The sequence below is a fragment of the Gorilla gorilla genome, chromosome 10 (genome assembly GCF_029281585.2).
Source record: "Gorilla gorilla gorilla isolate KB3781 chromosome 10, NHGRI_mGorGor1-v2.1_pri, whole genome shotgun sequence".
In the NCBI taxonomy this organism is placed as follows: Eukaryota; Metazoa; Chordata; class Mammalia; order Primates; family Hominidae; genus Gorilla; species Gorilla gorilla.
In genome coordinates, this window is record NC_073234.2 from 147,741,552 (window position 1) to 147,760,056 (window position 18,505).

An 18,505-nucleotide genomic window follows, 5' to 3' on the forward strand; every position below is an offset into this window, starting at 1 on the left:
CCTCCAGTTCTCAGCTTCCGGGGCCTTAGTCCAGCCGGACGCCTCTTGTTAGCATCAGAAGCGACTCAGCCCAGCAGCCACGGAGGGACAGGTGGATACATGGAGAGTGGCCCGTCCAGGCTGTGGACCGCAATTCTGCAGTGGAAGGAGCGAGGCTGACACAGCCTTCGACGTGGAGGAACCCTGGAAACGTGGCACCAAGGGCAGGGAGCCAGGTGCAAGAGGCTGCCCCCCGTGTGACTCCGTCCGCATGCAAGGAACAGAAGAGGCAAGTCCACGGGGGCAGGAAGTGGATTCGTGGATGCAGGGGCTGGGGCAGGGGGAATGGGGAGTGGCGGCTTGTGGATGTGGGGTCCCCACGGGGAGGGAGGACAATGCTTTGGAACGAGACGGAGGAGGCGGCTGCACGACACTGTGATGGTCGAAACAACGCAGAGGTGCACAGTTTAGTGTGGTTGATTTATGTTATGAGTTTCACCAAGGGCCCATTGAGTGCTTTGATCTTCCACAGACCCTGAAAGCAAGAAAAGCCATCGTGGCCGGGCACAGTGGCTCACGCCTGTAATCCCAGCACTTTGGGAGGCCAAGGCAGGCAGATCACCTGAGGTCAGGAGTTCAAGATCAGACTGGCCAATATGATGAAACTCCATCTCTACTAAAAATACAAAAAGTTAGCCAGGCGTGGTGGTGCGCACCTGTAATCCCAGCTACTTGGGAGGCTGAGGCAGGAGAATCACTTGAACCTGGGAGGCGGAGGTTGCAGTGGACTGAGATGATGCCAGTGCACTCCAGCCTGGGTGACAGAGGGGATTCCGTCTCAAACGACAACAACAACAACAAAGGCTCAGCTCATGCCGAGGTAAGACGGCAAGGAGGTGGTGGGCACTGCCCGTGTGGGTGGAGTCGGGACCCACATCCCCGGAGGCCCGCAGTGGACCTGTCGTCTGCACACATGCACAGGGAGGCCTAGTGAGCCAAGTGTCCATGAACCTGGGATAGGTACGTAAACAGCAGCGCGCGCGTAAGACACAATCCACGGAGAAGCTAAGACAAGGGCACCAGAGCCGCGTCCTTCCACACGGAGTTTGGAACACGTCAAGAATAACGCACACTGAAACCTCGCCGCGCAAGACCCAAGCGGTGACCGGCACACGGTACACGTACGTGCAGATGTGGGAGCCACAAACGCATGGAAACATCACCCGAGAGCTTGATTATTTACATTTCTTTCACATTCATTTGATTTTATGAATTTCGATCAATACAATTTTAACTTTGGTTTCAGTCAACACTTGCCACCTTCAATCAGAGGCACTGAAACGAAAAGTTAAAATTAAAACTGGAGTACATTAAGGATGAAAAGCACAGGAAGGCACGTCCAGTTCGCGACACAGGTTACGGGGCAGGAAGCTGTGAAACAGGCCGGTGCTCTGCATCTTGGGGGGCTCCCAGCATCTGCTTTCCGGGGAGGGGTGCGGCTGCTCTCGTTTCTGTGTGGCTTGTCAATGGGGTTGGGGTCGCTGACTCCTTAAATCCTTGGAGCTCAGGGCTCTGCAAGGCCAGCTCTCAGAGGGGACTCCTCCGGGCCCACACCGCCCTCCCAGGTCCTCTTCTGACCAGGAGAGGTCTCAGGGACAGCGCCCTGTTCTTTGTTCCTCGGGTGAAGGGGAAAATCAGGGATCTCCTCCCCACAGGCCCGGCCCCCGGCAGACAGGGCTCTGTAAGCTGGAGGGCCCTGGGGAATGGAGGTAGTGCTTGGGGTTCCAGAGCTTTGGAGAGAATTTCCGAGTGGTTCTCAGGTGGGCAGGCCTGGTGTCAGCACAGCCCTTGATCCTAGAGGGGCTGGTGGCACATCAGCAGCCTCTGGGCACCCATAGCCTGGGGCCCTTGCCTCTTCCTGGAGGAACACATGTCCCCAGGTGTCCTCCGAAGTCACACTTGAACCAGCAACCCCGATGAGAGCCAGCTCCCCCGGGCCTGCCCCCCACCTGCCAGGCTGCCTGTCCTTCCTGCTGTTCTCCCACCTTGCTCACGTGATGGGGGTGCCGGATCTTAACTGGGATCCCAGGAATCCTCCGTGATGAGGATGGTCCCCAGCGTCTGTCCAGGAGAAAGGAGCAGGGGAGCGGGAAGAGGACTAGAACAGGGTGGAGGCCAACAGGGCAGCCACCTCCACAGGCCCAGGCAGCGAGGCCACACTCCTGCCTAGGACTGTCCCATTGAAGCTCAGGTGCTTCAACTCTGCAGGGAGCAAAGAGGCCCCCGAAGATGAGCCACAGGCAGCTGTGAACGCAGGAAGGGCAGAGAGTCCCAGGCACATGGGCACCTCCCGCAGCCGCATCCCTGCCACGACTGAAGCCCTCCTGTCTTGCAGATGCCGACACTGACATTTAATGTTATTTAAAAACTGTTTCTGAGAAGGCAGAGAAGCACGTGCCATGTTTTAGAAAGAGTTTGCATCCACAATGGAAAGAGTGAAATGTAGGGTCCAGCCCTACAGGGCTTAGCGGGTGTCCTCTCCGTGTGCAGAGACAAGAGATTGTCAGAAATAAAGACACAAGACAAAGAGAAAGAGAAAACAGCTGGGCCTGGGGGGAACCACTACCATCAAGACGCGGAGACCCGGCCGGGCGCGCTGGCTCATGCCTGTAATCCCAGCACTTTGGGAGGCCGAGGCGGGCGGATCACCTGAGGTCGGGAGTTCGAGACCGGCCTGACCAACATGGAGAAACCCCGTCTTTACTAAAAATACAAAAAAAAATTAGCCAGGCCTGGTGGCACATGCCTGTAATCCCAGCTACTAGGGAGGCTGAGGCAGGAGAATCGCTTGAACCTGGGAGGCGGAGGTTGCGGTGAGCCGAGATCGCGCCACTGCACTCCAGCCTGGGCGACAACAGCAAAACTCTGTCTCAAAAAAAAAAAGAAAGATGCGGAGACCTGTAGTGGCCCCGAACGGCTGGGTGCGCTGATATTTATTGCATACCGGACAAGGGGGCAGGGTAAGGAGGGTGAATCTTCAAAGTGACTGACAAGGTGAAGCAAGTCACGTGATCACAGGACAGGGGACCCTTCCCTTTTAGGTAGCTGAAGCAGAGAGGGAAGGCAGCAAATGTCAGCGTTTTCTTCTATGCACTTATAAGAAAGATCAAAGACTTTAAGACTTCCACTATTTCTTCTTCTGCTATCTACTACGAACTCCAAAGAGGAACCAGGAGTGCGGGAGGAGCATGAAAGCGGACAAGGAGCGTGACCATTGAAGCACCACAGGGAGGGGTTAGGCCTCCGGATGACTGCGGGCAGGCCTGGAGAATATCCAGCCTCCCACAGGAAGCTGGTGGAGCAGAGTGTTCCCTGACTCCTCCAAGGAAAGGAGACTCCCTTTCGCGGTCTGCTAAGTAACAGGTGCCTTCCCAGACACTGGCGTTACCGCTTGACCAAGGAGCCCTGAAGCGGCCCTTATGTGGGCATGACAGAGGGCTCACCTCTTGCCTTCTAGGTCACTTCTCACAATGTCCCTTCAGCACCTGACCCTATACCCGCAGGTTATTCCTAGGTTATATTAGTAATGCAACAAAGAGTAATATTAAAAGCTAATGATTAATAATGTTTATACTAATGATTGATAATTGTCCATGATCAGCTCTATATCTGACTTGTATTATGATTATTCTTATTCTAACTATTTTCTTTATTATACTGAAAGTTTGTGCCTTCAGTCTCTTGCCTTGGCACCTAGGTAATCCTTTGCCCACAGTGAAAATTGTTAGTACTTAAAAAGTGAGGTGGTTATCCCTGCGCCTAAAGTTCCATTCCCCAAAGAGATCACGGAAATACCGTCCTGGAGCAGGGCCCACAATTTCTCTGCCCGGGGCAAGTGTGTAAATGTCTTGGCTCTGTGCCAGAAGCCTGGGTGGCAGCTGCTCCCCTCTGCCCTGATATGCAAATGAGGAAACATGGCTGTGTGTCAATAAAGCTTTATTTACAAATACAGGACTGTGGGCCATGATTCCCTGACCCCTGCTGTACATCCTTGAAAATGCCCTTCACTGTTTTTTTTTTTTAGACTGAATTTCGCTCTCGTTGCCCAGGCTGGAGTGCAATGGCACCATCTGAGCTCACTATAACCTCTGCCTCCTCTGTTCAAGCAATTCTCCTGCCTCGGCCTCCCAAGTAGCTGGGATTACAGGCACCTGACACCACACCCTGCTAATTTTTGTATTTTTAGTAGAGACAGGGTTTTGCCAGGCTAGGAACTCCTGACCTCAGGTGATCCACCCGCCTCGGCCTCCCAAAAGTGCTGGAAATACAGGCGTAAGCCACCGCACCCAGCCCGTCTGCTGCTTTTAATATGCATATTTACTTTTATGGAAATTTTCAAGTGTATGCAAAAGGAGAAAGATGAGCAGAATGTGTTCTCAGTTTCAGCGATGATCAGCATCGTGTCCTTCTTATTTTTTTCTCTCGCCTGTTACTCCTGATCCTCCAGCATGAGGGGAGTGATTCTGACAGGGCTCATGTCTGTGACTCTGATCCTCTATGCGAGAGGAGTGATTCTGACAGGGCTCCAGCACGTGACTCTGTGATCCTCCAGTGAGTGGGGAGCTGATTTCTGATGGGGCTCTCGCCCAGATTCTGATCCTCCAGGGTGAGTTTTGACAGACAAACTTACACGAAGGTCAGGCAGGTAAAGTACAAGAGAGAAGAGGGCTAGTGTCACTTGTTGAACATGGTGAAATCAAAGCCTTCATCTTCTTTTTCTTGAAATAGTCAGTCCTCTTGGTCTGTCCCTATTCTCACTCTCCTGTAAGGACCCAGCTCTAGAGAATTATTTCCCCAAGTGGAGCAGCAGCATCAGCAAATGATAAACAATACAGGACAGATAGGCTTGCTGGGAGCAGCTGTTGGGACAGGTGGTGACTGTGGCTCTGCTCTGTCCGAGGGAGCAGCCACAGCTCAGCCTCAGTTCATCATGACTGAGTAAGAATTGGGGCCTAGAATCTTCCAATTTTTCAAAGAGAGTAGAAATCATTTCCACATAAAATAAGATTTCAAGTGAAAATGATTAAGTATTGGTTCTGTCAACCAAGAATAAAATTCTAAGACCCCCAACCAATTGAATGGAGCCGCTTCTCAACCAAGGGCACCCCAAAGTAACCCAGGAAAACGAGCTCAGGTCCTGATGGGAAGAGGGTTTGGACAAGCCCCTTAGACTCTCCTCCCTTTGGAATTCTGGAACACTAAAACACAGATGTTAAGTCTGACCAAACAGACTCTTTTGTAGAGATAAAATGCATCCAAAATGACAGTTAGCAGGCCCCTAAAGAAATTAAGTATTTTACCCCAAAATGTATTTCATTGATGTATTTTGAAATGGCTTGCAGTGCTGTGTCTTGTGGGGGAACTCAACATTCTGTAGAGACTTCCCTTTCTTTTGGAGGTCTTTTCTGATCCAGATAAGATTAACCAGAAGTCTGGCCCCTTTTTAAGTCTGATAAGGAACATTTACAATCTCCTCCTTCTGAAGCTCCTTCTGAAGCCCGCTACCTGGAGGCTTCATCTGCATCATAAAACCTTGGTCTCCACAACCCTTTATCTTAACCAGATGCTCCTTTCTATTCATACCAGGTCTTTAGATAATAACTTAACTCTTTCAACCAATTACCAAGCAGAAAATCTTTGAATCTGCCCATGGCCTGGAAGTCCCCACTTCCGGTCGTCCCGCCTTTTGGACTGAACCAGTGCGCACCTGACATGTGTGGATTGATTCCTATGTCTCCCTAAAACATACACATCCAGCAGGCTGCACGCCTGCACGCTAAGCATGGAACGCAGGGGCACCAGCCGCGATGACAACACCAAATGGACCCACGTGCGTAGGGGCACCGGCCGCGATGACAACACCGCGTGGACCCAGATGCGCCTTTGCGATCGTCACGCCGGGTGTCCACCATGGAAGCTGTCCTGGAACTTCCAACATGGCCCCATCTCGTTGCGGCTGTCTGCTGGTTCTGTCCCCATGAGGGAGGGCGAACTCCTGAGTTTAGGCAATCCACCCACCTCGGCCTCCCAAGTGTTGGGATTACAGGCATGAACCACCGCACCTGCCTTAATATTTCATTTATTCTTTAAAACCAACTTTGAGGGGTGAAATTTATATAAAATGAAATGCATCCGTGTGATCTTTGCATTTTGGCCCATTTTGACTGATGGAGACCCCTGGGTGACCCCATCCTTTTCCAGCAGAGAACACTGCTGCCCTGGAACTGTCCCAGGCAGGCCGCTTCCCTGTGAGCCCCGACCCTCAGCCTCCACCCAGGATGAATTTTGCCTTCCGTGGAATTCTGTGTGCAGGAATCACGCAGACACTCTCTTCCATGTGTGGCTCCGAGGCTCAGCACAAGCCTCTGCATCTCACCACGTTGTTAGGTGTGGAAGGGTCGACTCCTCCCTGTTTCTAAGTATTCCGTGATGTGGGTGGAGTCTGCCCTGCTCATCCATCCACCTGCTGACCCATATGAGGCTACTGTGAGTAACGCCGCTGTGAACGTTTGTGTGGAAGCCTTTGCATGTACGCATGTCTCATTTATTTTGAGAAAAACACCTGGGAGTGGAATAGGGGGGACACTGGAGGGGTGACACGGGGGACACTGGAGGGGGGACACTGGAGGGGGAACACTGGAGGGGGACACTGGAGGGGGAACACTGGGGGGACACTGGAGGGGTGACATGGGGGACACTGGAGGGGTGACATGGGGGACACTGGAGGGGGACACTGGAGGGGGACACTGGAGGGGGGACACTGGAGGGGGGACACGGGGGACACTGGAGGGGACACTGGAGGGGGGACACTGGAGGGGGGACACGGGGGGACACTGGAGGGGTGACATGGGGGACACTGGAGGGGGACACTGGAGGGGGGACACTGGAGGGGGGACACGGGGGACACTGGAGGGGGGACACTGGAGGGGGACACTGGAGGGGGACACTGGAGGGGGGACACGGGGGACACTGGAGGGGGACACTGGAGGGGGGACACTGGAGGGGGGACACGGGGGACACTGGAGGGGGACACTGGAGGGGGGACACTGGAGGGGGGACACTGGAGGGGGACACTGGAGGGGGACACTGGAGGGGGGACACGGGGGACACTGGAGGGGGACACTGGAGGGGGGACACGGGGGACACTGGAGGGGGACACTGGAGGGGGGACACTGGAGGGGGACACTGGAGGGGGGACACGGGGGACACTGGAGGGGACACTGGAGGGGGGACACTGGAGGGGGACACTGGAGGGGGACACTGGAGGGGGACACTGGAGGGGGGACACGGGGGACACTGGAGGGGGACACTGGAGGGGGGACACTGGAGGGGGGACACTGGGGGGGACACTGGGGGCGACACTGGGGGGGACACTGGGGGCGACACTGGAGGGGAACACTGGGGGGACACTGGAGCGGGGGACACTGGAGGGGGACACTGGAGGGGGGGACACTGGAGTGGGTTTCGGGCCTTCAGAAGGAGCTGCGGGTTTTCCAAAGTGGCTGCACCGATTCACAGTCCTGCCAGCCTGTCCGAGAGTTGCGTCTGTGCCATGTCCTTGTCAACATTTGGTATTGTCAGCCTGCACCTTTCGGCCACCCCAGTGGGCACAGAGCCCCATCTCACTGTGGGTTGAATTTGCATCTCCCTGGACTGTGGGGAGCACCTTTCATGAGCTTGCTGGCGCAGGCCAGTCTTCTCCTGGGTAGTGTCTGTTCATGTCACCCCCTGTCCTTTAGCTGAGGGTTGGAACGGGGGGTTTCAGCAGCTGTCCAGGTGGTGGCTATGAGGAGCAGGGGGGCAGCCATGCCTTGAAGACTTGATGGGGCCAGTGAGCCTGCTCCTGCCACAGCTCAGGGCATCCAGAGCCTGCCAAAAACTGTGGGAGGTGCCTCCCATTGGGTTCTCTGAATTTCACTGATTTTTAAAATGTCAAACACAAGGCAATCCTTTTCCTGCTAATTCGGGATTATCAAGTGCATTCTGAATGAAGAAAAATAACCTTCAAGCCGTTAGTACTGGCTCCTGTGAGCCCTGAGGGCTGCATCTGCGTCTCTGTGATACAGACAAGCTCTGTGTGCCAAGTTTTTATGGCAAAGCCCGGGGGCCCCAGCACCCGGCCCGACACTCACCGTGGTCTCTGCTCAGCCCCTGCACCAGGTTGTGCTTGCTGGGGGATGTCCCCAGCCCTCGTCCCCACGCCCTCGTCCCCACGCCCTCGTCCCCACGTCCTCGTCCCCAGCCCTCGTCCCCAGCCCTCATCCCTGGCCCTCGTCCCCACGCCCGCCTCGCTCTGCTCCGCTCCTTGCCGGGCAGGGCCACCCTCGACCCCTGATGGCGCAGCTCACCTGATGGGTGCTGACTCGTCGCCGCGGTCCAGCCAGTCCTGCGGGGGGATGATGTACATGCACCAGAGGCCCCAGTTGTAGCCGTGGGCGGCGTTCGCATACTGCTGCACCTCAAACGTGCTATACTTGATGTTGTCGATGGCTGGCAGCACGATGCGACGCCGGTCCTCTCGGATCCGCGACAGTGCGGGCTCGGCCCTGCGGAGGCACAGCTGTGAGGAGGGGCGGCCCCAGCCCACCGCATTCCCTGAGGAGGGTCCGCTCGCCCACAGGGAGGGGAGGCCAGTCCCCACCTGGTCTGCATCTAGCCCTGCCACCCCCTGCTGAGCTAGACCCACAGCCTCCCTTGGAAGCCCAAGGGCCCCTCTCAGCAGCAGACCCACCCTGACCAAGGCCTCACCCCTGCTGGGGTAGCCCCTCGAATGCCGCTGGCCCCTGGGGGACGCTGACACCGGCCACGTTGGCCCAACTGCAGTATCTCTGAAGGGCTGCCCAGGGGTCCACAAGAGGTCAGCTGTGTCCACCACGGGGCTCCCCAGCTCGGTCTCCCTCTCTGCCCAGCCCCGAGTCCCTCCTCTCCTTTCCTGCTCCTGTGGGAGCTGCATTCATTTGCAAGAATTAATTGAGGATCTACTATGTGCCACGCCCTGTTCCCACAAATTGGAATACAATCATGAACTAAGGAATAAAAATAATCCGTGCCACGGGGAGCTCGCACGGCGTGGGATGAAAAGCCACCAGGCACCGTTGTGCAGTGTGGAACCTGCGTGAGCGTGCAGCGGCCCTGCTCGAGGACGGGAGGGAGGATGAGGTATATAAGCAGTTGTGGATGTGGTAGAAGGGGCTCACAGTTTTAAGTAGGGCTGCCCTGGGTAGTGACTGGAAGCCAGCGTGGAGGGAGTCTCGGAGGGTGCGGCAGCTGCACCGAAGGCCCGGCGTGTGCCTAATGGGCCTGCAGGGCTGGCCAGGAGGCCGGACAGAGCGATGGGGCAATGGGGGGCGAGGAGGGCAGAGAGGAAGGTGAGCAGAAGCAGCCTCCACGGGCATCAGCTCAGTCTTCGATTCCCCGTCCCAGGCAGGGGCCCTGGGAAGCAGGTGCAGCCCTCGCCCTTGGAGACACCATGGTCTACCGCAAGGTGAGATGGCCGCAGAGGCCCGCCGTCCACGCTGGAGACCCACAGGGCCAGAGCCACCCAGCCACTGGCTGACACAGAGCCCAGAGGCTGCAGTGAGAGGCTGGATGGCCTGAGGGCAGATTGGGGTCGACTCAGGCAGGGCCGGCATGGGGAGGGGCGAGGACCTGACCCTGCCTGTGAGACCACGCGGCTGTCTTCACACCTTCTTCCCGTCCTTCTGAGCATGAGGCCTGGTATTTACCTGCCTTTCAGCTTTGTGAGGAGGATTAATTAATTACTGTTAGCGAAGTGCTTCAGAGATGAGAAGCTCCCTGGAAATGCCAGGTCTGCTAATAAGGCAGAATCCTTTGTGGAGACAGTTACGGGAGGGGGTGCTATTTGCAGATGGATAACTGGGTTTTCAGTTGTGAAAATTAAAGTTGGACCGGTTTAAAATTGCATTTTGACGTGACAGACCCAAGGCTCCCCCAGACGCCCTCAGGCCTCGGGGAGCTTACGCGGCATCAGAGGGAGTAAAAGGCTGCTGGTGTAGTTGTGCAGTGCACAACCTGTGCGACTGCATGGGGTGACCCTGTGGGGGGCAGACAGTGGAACACAATTCATGCACAACACGTCAGAAGCTGATAAACATCGAGGGAAAGGAAAGCGCCCTGCGGAGGAGCGAGGAAGGGGAAGGGAGGGCACAGGGCAGAGGAGGCAGCGTCTTGTCAGAACAGCGCCGCCTGGGGACTGAGATGCCCCAGGAAAGCCAAGTGTGAGGGGAGAAGCCTGAGAGGTGCCAAGTCCCCACTTGAACCCACTGACGCTGTTATGGAAACCACGGACTTTGAGAAGCCCCAAAACGCCAGGTTCCCCGGGGACCCGGCGGGAGGCCCAAGGTCACATGCGGTGGGGTGTCCCAGCCAATCACGACAGTCCCAGCCTCCGTGTAACACTGAGATCAAGCATCAGCTGGCCCTTCCCACCAAGGCCCCCTGCAGTGACAACAGCCCATATTTCCCTGAGTTGAAAAATGAGTCACGAGAGTTGATACTAAATCTTCAGTTTTGGTTTCTCCAGGAAGTGGGGAAAACGGCCTCCCGGGTCTTCCCCTGGTTGGGTGGACAGGGGTGGGTCCTGGCCCAGGTGAGGGGCACACCCTGTGCATTGTGGGCGCGGGGCCTGGCCCAGGTGCGGGGAACACACCCCTATGCATTGTGGGCGCGGGGCCTGGCCCGGGTGCGGGGAACACACCCCTGAGCATTGTGGGCGCGGGGCCTGCCTGGATGCGGGGAACACACCCCTGTGCATTGTGGGCGCGGGGCCTGCCTGGGTGCGGGGAACACACCCCTGAGCATTGTGGGCGCAGGGCCTGCCCGGGTGCGGGGAACACACCCCTGTGCATTGTGGGCGTGGGGCCTGCCCGGGTGCGGGGAACACACCCCTGTGCATTGTGGGCGCGGGGCCTGGCCCGGGTGTGGGGAACACACCCAGTGCACTATGGGCCCCGTAGGTGCCCTCTGTGGGGCTGGCTTTGGGGTTTGCCTGGGGGCATCCTGGACTGCCCCAACTCTAATGACAAGGGCCCTTGCATTAGGCAGGGATGGAGAAACAGACACAGGGAGGGCGTGGGGGTCGGAGGTGGGGGCTGCAGCCCTCAGGAGCTGAGAGAGGTGGGAGGGATCCTTAAGGGCCTGGAGCCTCTGGGGGAAACTCGGCCCTGCCCACACCTTGGAGTCAGGCCCTGCCCACACCTTGGAGTCAGGCTCTGGGCCTCCAGAACGGTGAGGAGGTAAAGTCTTGCTGCTCCGAGCTGCTCAGAAGGGGGTGCTTTGTGCTGGTGGCCCCAGGACCCCATACACAAGGTGGCCCCCTTGGCCCAGAAGGTCACTTCCCACGCCCCTTGCACTAGGCTAAGGCCTCAGGGGCACTCGTGGCCATCTCCAGTGACTGAGCAGGGCCTGAGAGGCCAGACTTCTGCACCTCAGCCCCACCCCACCTGATCTGAGGTTCCCACCCCGCGGGGCACACACGGTACCCGAGCCTGCTGGAGTCAGGACGGGGTCACATTCTCCTGGGGCAAGGTGGACACAGACCAAGCCTCACACACATGCCTGGGAGCTTCTAAGCGCCATGTCCTTGGGTGCGTGCTGGGCCTGCCCTCCCGTGGTTCTGCATTCAGGAGCTGGACACGGAGAGGCCGCAGAGGTAACTGCACAGGTGGACTCAGTGGTGGCTCTCAGTCCCAGATCCTGAAGGCTATGGCGAGTCTCCCAGCCCCAGGGCCAGGCTGCAGCCGCACGGCGGCTTAGGAGGGGGATGGTGGAGGGGGACCCGCTGAGACTGGCTGTCCAGCCTGTTCCGACCCTTACCAGCCCGTGTTGAACTCAACGTGGGCATCAAAGAAGCCGACGACTGGGGCGGTGGCCGCCTTCCAGCCCTGCAGCCGCGCGCGGATCAGTCCTTCCCGCCGGCTGTTGCGGACAATCTTCACGAGGCCTGGGTACCGCTTGTTAACGTACTGGTCCAGATTGAACTTGAGCTCCACTGAGGAGAGACAAGACTTCAGCACGCTGGCAGGTGCTGGCAGGCACGGGGCCACCAAGACCCAAGGCCGGAAATGCTGCGTGCCCCGTGTGGGATGGGTGTATCGTAAACATTCTCTTAGGACACACTGAACCACATGTGGTTCAGCGTGGAGGTCACAGAGAGATGAGACCCCAGCCTCACGATGCTGACATTCCAGTGGGAGACACAGCAAACAAGGAAACACACCAGACAGACAGAGAAACAGAGAGCAGCCTGTGCTGTGGAGATGGGAGACATAGGACTGCAGTCAGCTGTAAAAAACCAAGTCCATGCATGGATGGGGGGACACACAAATGTGGCCTCTCCACACAACGGAACTTGCTCAGCCAAGTCCATAGATGGATGGGTGGGTGGACACACAAACGTGGCCTCTCCACGCAACAGAACCCGCTCAGCCAAGTCCACGCATGGATGGGTGGACACACAAACGTGGCCTTCCATGCTGGGGGCAGGGTGTCCTGATGGAGCTCCCTGTGGCCAAGGGCAAGACACAGGTAGCTGAGCTGGACTGGATGGTCCTCCCCACACACCACCTTCTCCAGCGAGACAGGGCTCAGGAGGGCAGCCACACCATTCAGTCCTCTGCACACAGACCCCAGTGTAGACGGTGCTGCTGGGCTAGGGCCCTGCTGCAGGCCAGAGCTTGCCCCACAGCCCCATGGCACAGCCTCCTGCCTCCACGAGGGGTCAGGAAGGGGCTCCCCATGTTTTCCTCCATTTCCAGAGGGAGTGTCACAGCTGCAGGCTCTCTGCTCTGCGCCTGGGAAGGGCAGATGGGGGACAGGCCTGGGGCAGTGCAAGATCCTTGTTTGGGGTTTCAAGCCTGTTTGCTAGAGGGTGTGAGTAGCACTGCCCTCAGGGGACCTGAAGCTGAGGAGGGTGGCGCTGAGGAACCACGGGGCTTGGGCTCCAGCTGCGAGCTCTGTCCAGCCAAGCTCTGGTGTGAGCCTCTGTGGGCAAGAGAGGCGGGAGGCGTGACTGGCACTCTGGAGAGCTCAGCTCTGCTGGCCTCTGTGGAAGGGTGTGGCTGACCCCAACTTCATCTCCACCCGGAGCCTGAGAGGAGAGGAAGCAGGGACTTTGTAGATGTATCCGGTTGAGGATCTTGAGATGAAATCCTCCTGGATTTGGGGTGAGCTCTGTGTCTAGTCTGGGTCCTCATGAGAAGAGGAGAGGATGCAGACACATGGGAGAGGCCGCATAATGGAGGCAGAGAGAGGCACTGGCAGCCACACACTGGGGACAGCACGTACGCAGTCATGACAGAGGCTGGAAGGCAGGAGGGACCCCCATAGGTTTAGAGCCCCTGCGGACAGATGGGGTGCAGTCCTCTGTCGCTCCGCCCCGGGAGGCTCCACCCAACCCCAACTCAACCCAGCCACAGGCAGCCGCCTGGTGAGCACCGTGCCGAGGCCCCGCCCACTCACCGTTGTCACTGTTGTCGTCCACCAGGATGACCTCCTTGAGGAGCTGGGAGGGCGTGTGGTTGACCACGCTGTGCACGGAGCGCAGGATGACCGACAGCGCCTCATTGACGAAGATGAAGACCACGGAGACCTGGGGCAGGTCCTGGGCATAGCTCATCTGTCTGCACCTGCAGGAGACACGGTTTGGGGTGTGGTCAGGGCGCAGCGTGAGGGACCCTGGGAGCCAGGTGCACCCTTCGAGGGCCACTGGACAAGGCCTTGACCCTACAACCAGACGCCAAGGGTGTACGGGGGGTCAGAGCTGTTCCAGAAAGAAACTAGTAACAGTAACACAGCACTCAGCACACACATGCCCCCTGTGCCCACCCCGTGCTCACAGCAACCCCGAGAGGAGATGAACGTCCCCGTTCTACAGACAGGAGCCTCCCCTGTGGGCCATGAGTGCAGGTGCTTGGATTCCAACCCCAGCCGTCAGCTTCAGGAGCACGTTGGGGACGGCGCTGCTGGGCACAGCTGAGGAGCCGGGCACAGCCAAGGAGCCAGGCACAGCCAAGGAGCCAGCCACCCGCACAGGCAGCCACTTCCCGCCCTGGCTCACAGCTGGTTCCAAGCCTCTGGTGAGAATTTCAAAGGGACAAGGGCTGTGCGCCACCGTCATATTTATCTGGGCTGTGGTGCTCAGCCAGGGAGATTTCATCACTCAGAAAAATGCTTTCTGACAAGAAAACGTCACTCCACTCATCTGTAGAGGAAAAAGCTCGGATTGCACAGTTTTCATGAACTTGCAAAATGTGTAAAACAGAAAGTCCTGAGAAAGGAAGTACGTCCTAGGACGGACTGCAGGAGCGGCTGCAGGTTGGAAAGGAGAGGTTTTGGAGTTGGGGTGGGGGGCAGAGGCACTCCCAGAGCCCAGGGGGAGGGGGGCAGGGCTGCTCAGAAAGCCTGTGGCAAGCCCTGTCCCATGGGGTGGCCCCCTCTCACCGTCCTCAAGCGCACACCCTGTACCTGTTTGTTCCTGCAGGTCTGTCTCCCCCCGTGACCAGAACATGAGCCCCCTGACAGCAAGCTCCTTTTCTGCCCCATTGACAGCTCTATTCCAAGAACCCAGGCTGTGCCCGGTGCACAGCAGGTACTTTATAAACATCTGTATAATGAGGGGACAAATGAAGACTCAAGGGGCCCCACAGGCACCGGCTGGGCCCGTGAAGTACTCACGCCTGCCCCCTATGCCTCCTTGGAGCAGTGGAGGAAGCTACTGGCCTCTGGGGCACAGTGGTGGACTCCACCCTTCTTTCTCCCTCCATCACTAGGTCAGGAGGCATCTCGGGCCTGGCTGCGGGGCCACATGCACCTGTGCTGAAAAACTTGCAAGCAGCAAGGACAAGTGATTTATGGCGTGACCGTTCCCGGGGGCCTCCAGCCTCTTCAGACTTTGCAGCGAGGGTGGGTGTGGGGCAGAGAATCCCTGTCACCTACAGCACTCATTCTCAATGACCTCTCATTTGATTTAGAATCCATGTCCGGTACCCACTCCTTGCCCCAGAATATCGACGGCCTTTTATTGATGGATCTCAGCGGCCACTCGCTTTATAAACAAGCCGCCTGCATGGAACAGAAGGCCTCCCTGCAAGCTCATGGCGCAGGTTTGAGAGATGGACGCAGAGGCCCCCAGGACGCTGGCCACGCGGAGAAGCGTGTGAGGAGCCCAGGAGCGATCAGGGCAACAGAACCTTCCAGATGCACCCTCTGCTCTGCGCTCAGCAGCAACATGAAGAAGCCGAGCCGGGCTGGCCTAAGCAGAAAGGGGGCTGGTGGCCCATCCGTAGGAAAAGTCCAGGTGTGTTTGGTTTCGGGCCCGGCTTGGTTGGGGGTCAAAGCTTGTCAGTGCGACACAGGCCTCTGTCTGCCTTTCTTGGCTCCAGCCTTCTGGCTTGAGTTTAATCTCAGGAAGGCCTGTCCGCATGGCCGGAGGCCGTGTCCGCGTGGCCGGAGACTGTGTCCCCGCAGGTCCAAACCTTCCAGGGGTTTGAGTCCAGGGCAGCAAACCCACCTGTCTTCCCAGGACACGCAGGAAAAGCATCCCTGTGTCTCCTGGGCTCTGATTGGGTGACGTGCTCTTCCCTGAACCAATCGCTGTGGCCAGAGGAAATAGGGCACTCTGATTGGCTTATGCTCCACCGCGTCATGCTGGACTCAGGGCCTGGCAGGTGCGGCTCCTAGAAGTGGGGCCCGTGGATGCTGGACCAGCCGTCAGCAGATGTTCCTGACAGGGAGCAGCGCCAGGGTCCGATCCAGGTTCGAGCCCAGGTGCCCACAGGCGAGACCGACAGCCGTTGGGAGCCTCAGTCTCCGGCACAATGAGGATCCCAACCGCGTCCGCCTCGCAGGTCGTACGAGGGAGATCCTGCCAGGTCGTTTCCACACGCGTGGAGTTGAAGCGTTTTTATTTAACTCCCTGTCGCCCACCTGCTGGCAAATGGAAGACAATGAAGACCAGGATGACTCTTCCTAATCTCTCTTTCTGCAAGGCTCAACCCAGCCCCAAGAAAAAGATAAAGGAGCGCAAAGATTTTCCAACAAGTCCCAAATGCCCATCAATGAGGAAGGCAAGTCGCTCACCCCGAAGTTCAGCCCCCAGCCTTGTCCTCCTGCGCTCCTGCTGGGGATGAGGGAGAGGCCACGGGGAGAAAATGACGGCTGGACCGGTCCTCCCCGTGGAAGCCTTTCCTTCCGTGGTGGGCTGAACGGTGTTCTCCTCCCACGACCCAAGACACGGTGTCAGCAGGACGTGGGCCTCTGTCTCCGATCTCGGAAACACATCTTCTGGCCCGGGTTTAATCTCAGAAAGGCCTGTCCTCATGTGACTTATTGCAACTAAAATCTCTGCAGATGTAATTGAGTTAGGGATCCTGAGATGAGCTTGAGGCAGGATCGGTAAGATGAGGAGGCCACACTGATGTCCTTGTTCCCTGTGTGAGGCCCCCGGGCCCCTTTTGCAGCAGGCTTCGCAAGGTAAGCAGCCCCACAGGACACCAGCCGACTGCCGGATGCTTACAAGTTCCTGATGCCCGGTACGGGCCCGGGAAAGACAATGAAGATACCTTATTCCTGATGTAGCTTCCCCAATCTCCAGCCAGTCAGCACCCAAAGCCCACCAAGCTCTTAGCCACACATTCCTGCCTCGGAGGGGCCAGGGGCTTCTCCAGGACACTGTACACACAGTTACACTCCAAGTTCAGCTCATTTTAATAGTAAGAGACACACCCCCAGCTGACGATTCTATATGTAATGATACATGCAGTGTGTGTTGGAGCATGTAGGTACTGAGCATGTGTGCCAACTGCAGGCCTGTCTGCCTTTACACGCCTGACCTCACCGTATTTCATGAACAGGCACGCACAGCCAACCGCGGGCCTGTCTGCCTTTACACGCCTGACCTCGCCGTATTTCATGAACAGGCACGCACAGCCAACCGCGGGCCTGTCTGCCTTTACACGCCTGACCTCGCCGTATTTCATGAACAGGCACGCACAGCCAACCGCGGGCCTGTCTGCCTTTACACGCCTGACCTCGCCGTATTTCATGAACAGGCACGCACAGCCAACCGCAGGCCTGTCTGCCTTTACACGCCTGACCTCACCATATTTCATGAATGTGCACGCACAGCTCCCAAGAAAGGACTCCCTTCGAGCTAAGGGGCTGCTTCTCCCTTCGAGCAGCACCTTCGCTTTGTGACAAACTTCTTTGCCTACTTGAGCTTTGGACTTGCTCTCAAATTCTTTCGTGCTGCAAAGTCAAGAACCTGACCCAGCCACCCACTGATAACGAGATCATCCTGGGTTTAGGGCAGGTCCTAAATCCAACGACGGTGTCCTTAAAGAGAGGGCAGAGGAAATGCAACATGGAGGCCCAGGCAGGAGGCCACATGGAGGTGGAGGCTGAGACTCGAATGGCACGGCCACGAGCCCAGGAAAGCCTGGAGCCCCAGAAGCTGGGAGAGGCAGGAGGGATCCTCCCTGAAGCCTCCGGAGGGGCACAGCTCTGGCCACTCTGTGATCTTGGGGTCTGGCCTCCAGAACGGGAGACAGTGCAGTCACATTGTTGGAAGCCACCTGCTTATGGCCCCTTGTTACAGTGTCCACAGGAGATGTTTCATCTTCTGCTCTCGGACTTGGGGCCTGGATCTCCCCTCCTGCAAGGTGGCTCTGCCAGCACAGCGTTGGCTGCTCTCGGCATTGCTGCGTGGGCCACCACCAAGTCAGGCAATGGGGATATGAGAGGGGTCCTGAGCCTCTGTCATTATTTCCTGCTGTCCCTAAACAGGCTCAGGGCCTCCCTTGGCTGGGGGCAGAGACTCAGGTGAGCATCCTGGCGTCTCCGAGAATAAAACGTCACAGACACAGCCTCCACTCAGCGAGCGAAAGGGGCAGCCCGAGGTGTGATCCGCGTCTGGATGTGCAGTTGAGCTCTCTCCCCGAGGAGCGGTGAGGAGGTGGCATGTGGGCGCAGAGAGGGATGGAGGTGGGAAAAGCCGGCTTTTCTCGCAAAAAAGAAGACACCTGAGCCCAGAGCTTGAGCAGCCGAGAGGAGGGCTGGGGAACGAGGGCAGGGAAGGAGGCAGGCAGGGGAACCAGGGCAGGGAAGGAGGCAGGCAGGGCCACATGGCGCTGGCTTGTGGCAGGGGTGGATGGGGTGGGCTCCAAAGCAGGGGCCACTGGAGCAGGCCACACCGGGAGGCATGTGACCAAACTCCCAGCCACTCACTCCAGCACACAGGCTGGCCCATGGCAAAAACAGCAGACAGGAGGATGGGAGGTGAGCAGCCGGGGGTCCTTGGTGAGGCTAAGACGCATTCTCCCGTGCACACGGAGAACCCACACCGTCGCCCAGCACCCCAGAGGGCTTCACGGTAGAACCTGAGCAGCTGATTCTGAAATTCATGTGGAAATGCAAAGGACCTTGGAGAGCCAAAGCAATCTTGAAAAAG

The 18,505-nt window shown here is 57.7% G+C and overlaps 1 protein-coding gene across 2 annotated transcripts in view; it reads right to left on the minus strand.

Moving 5' to 3' along the window:
* GALNT9 (polypeptide N-acetylgalactosaminyltransferase 9) overlaps nt 1-18,505 on the minus strand; it is a 124,922-nt gene that overhangs the window by 48,089 nt on the left and 58,328 nt on the right. The window contains exons 3-5 of one of the 2 annotated variants that reach the window (XM_055357682.2): nt 13,519-13,685; nt 11,875-12,049; nt 8,388-8,585 (exon numbers count right to left, since the gene is read on the minus strand). In XM_055357682.2, the coding sequence (XP_055213657.1) occupies nt 8,388-8,585; nt 11,875-12,049; nt 13,519-13,685 (540 nt within the window). Of the gene's footprint in view, nt 1-8,387; nt 8,586-11,874; nt 12,050-13,518; nt 13,686-18,505 lie in introns of those variants that run through there. The other variant, XM_055357684.2, reaches the window with a different exon arrangement.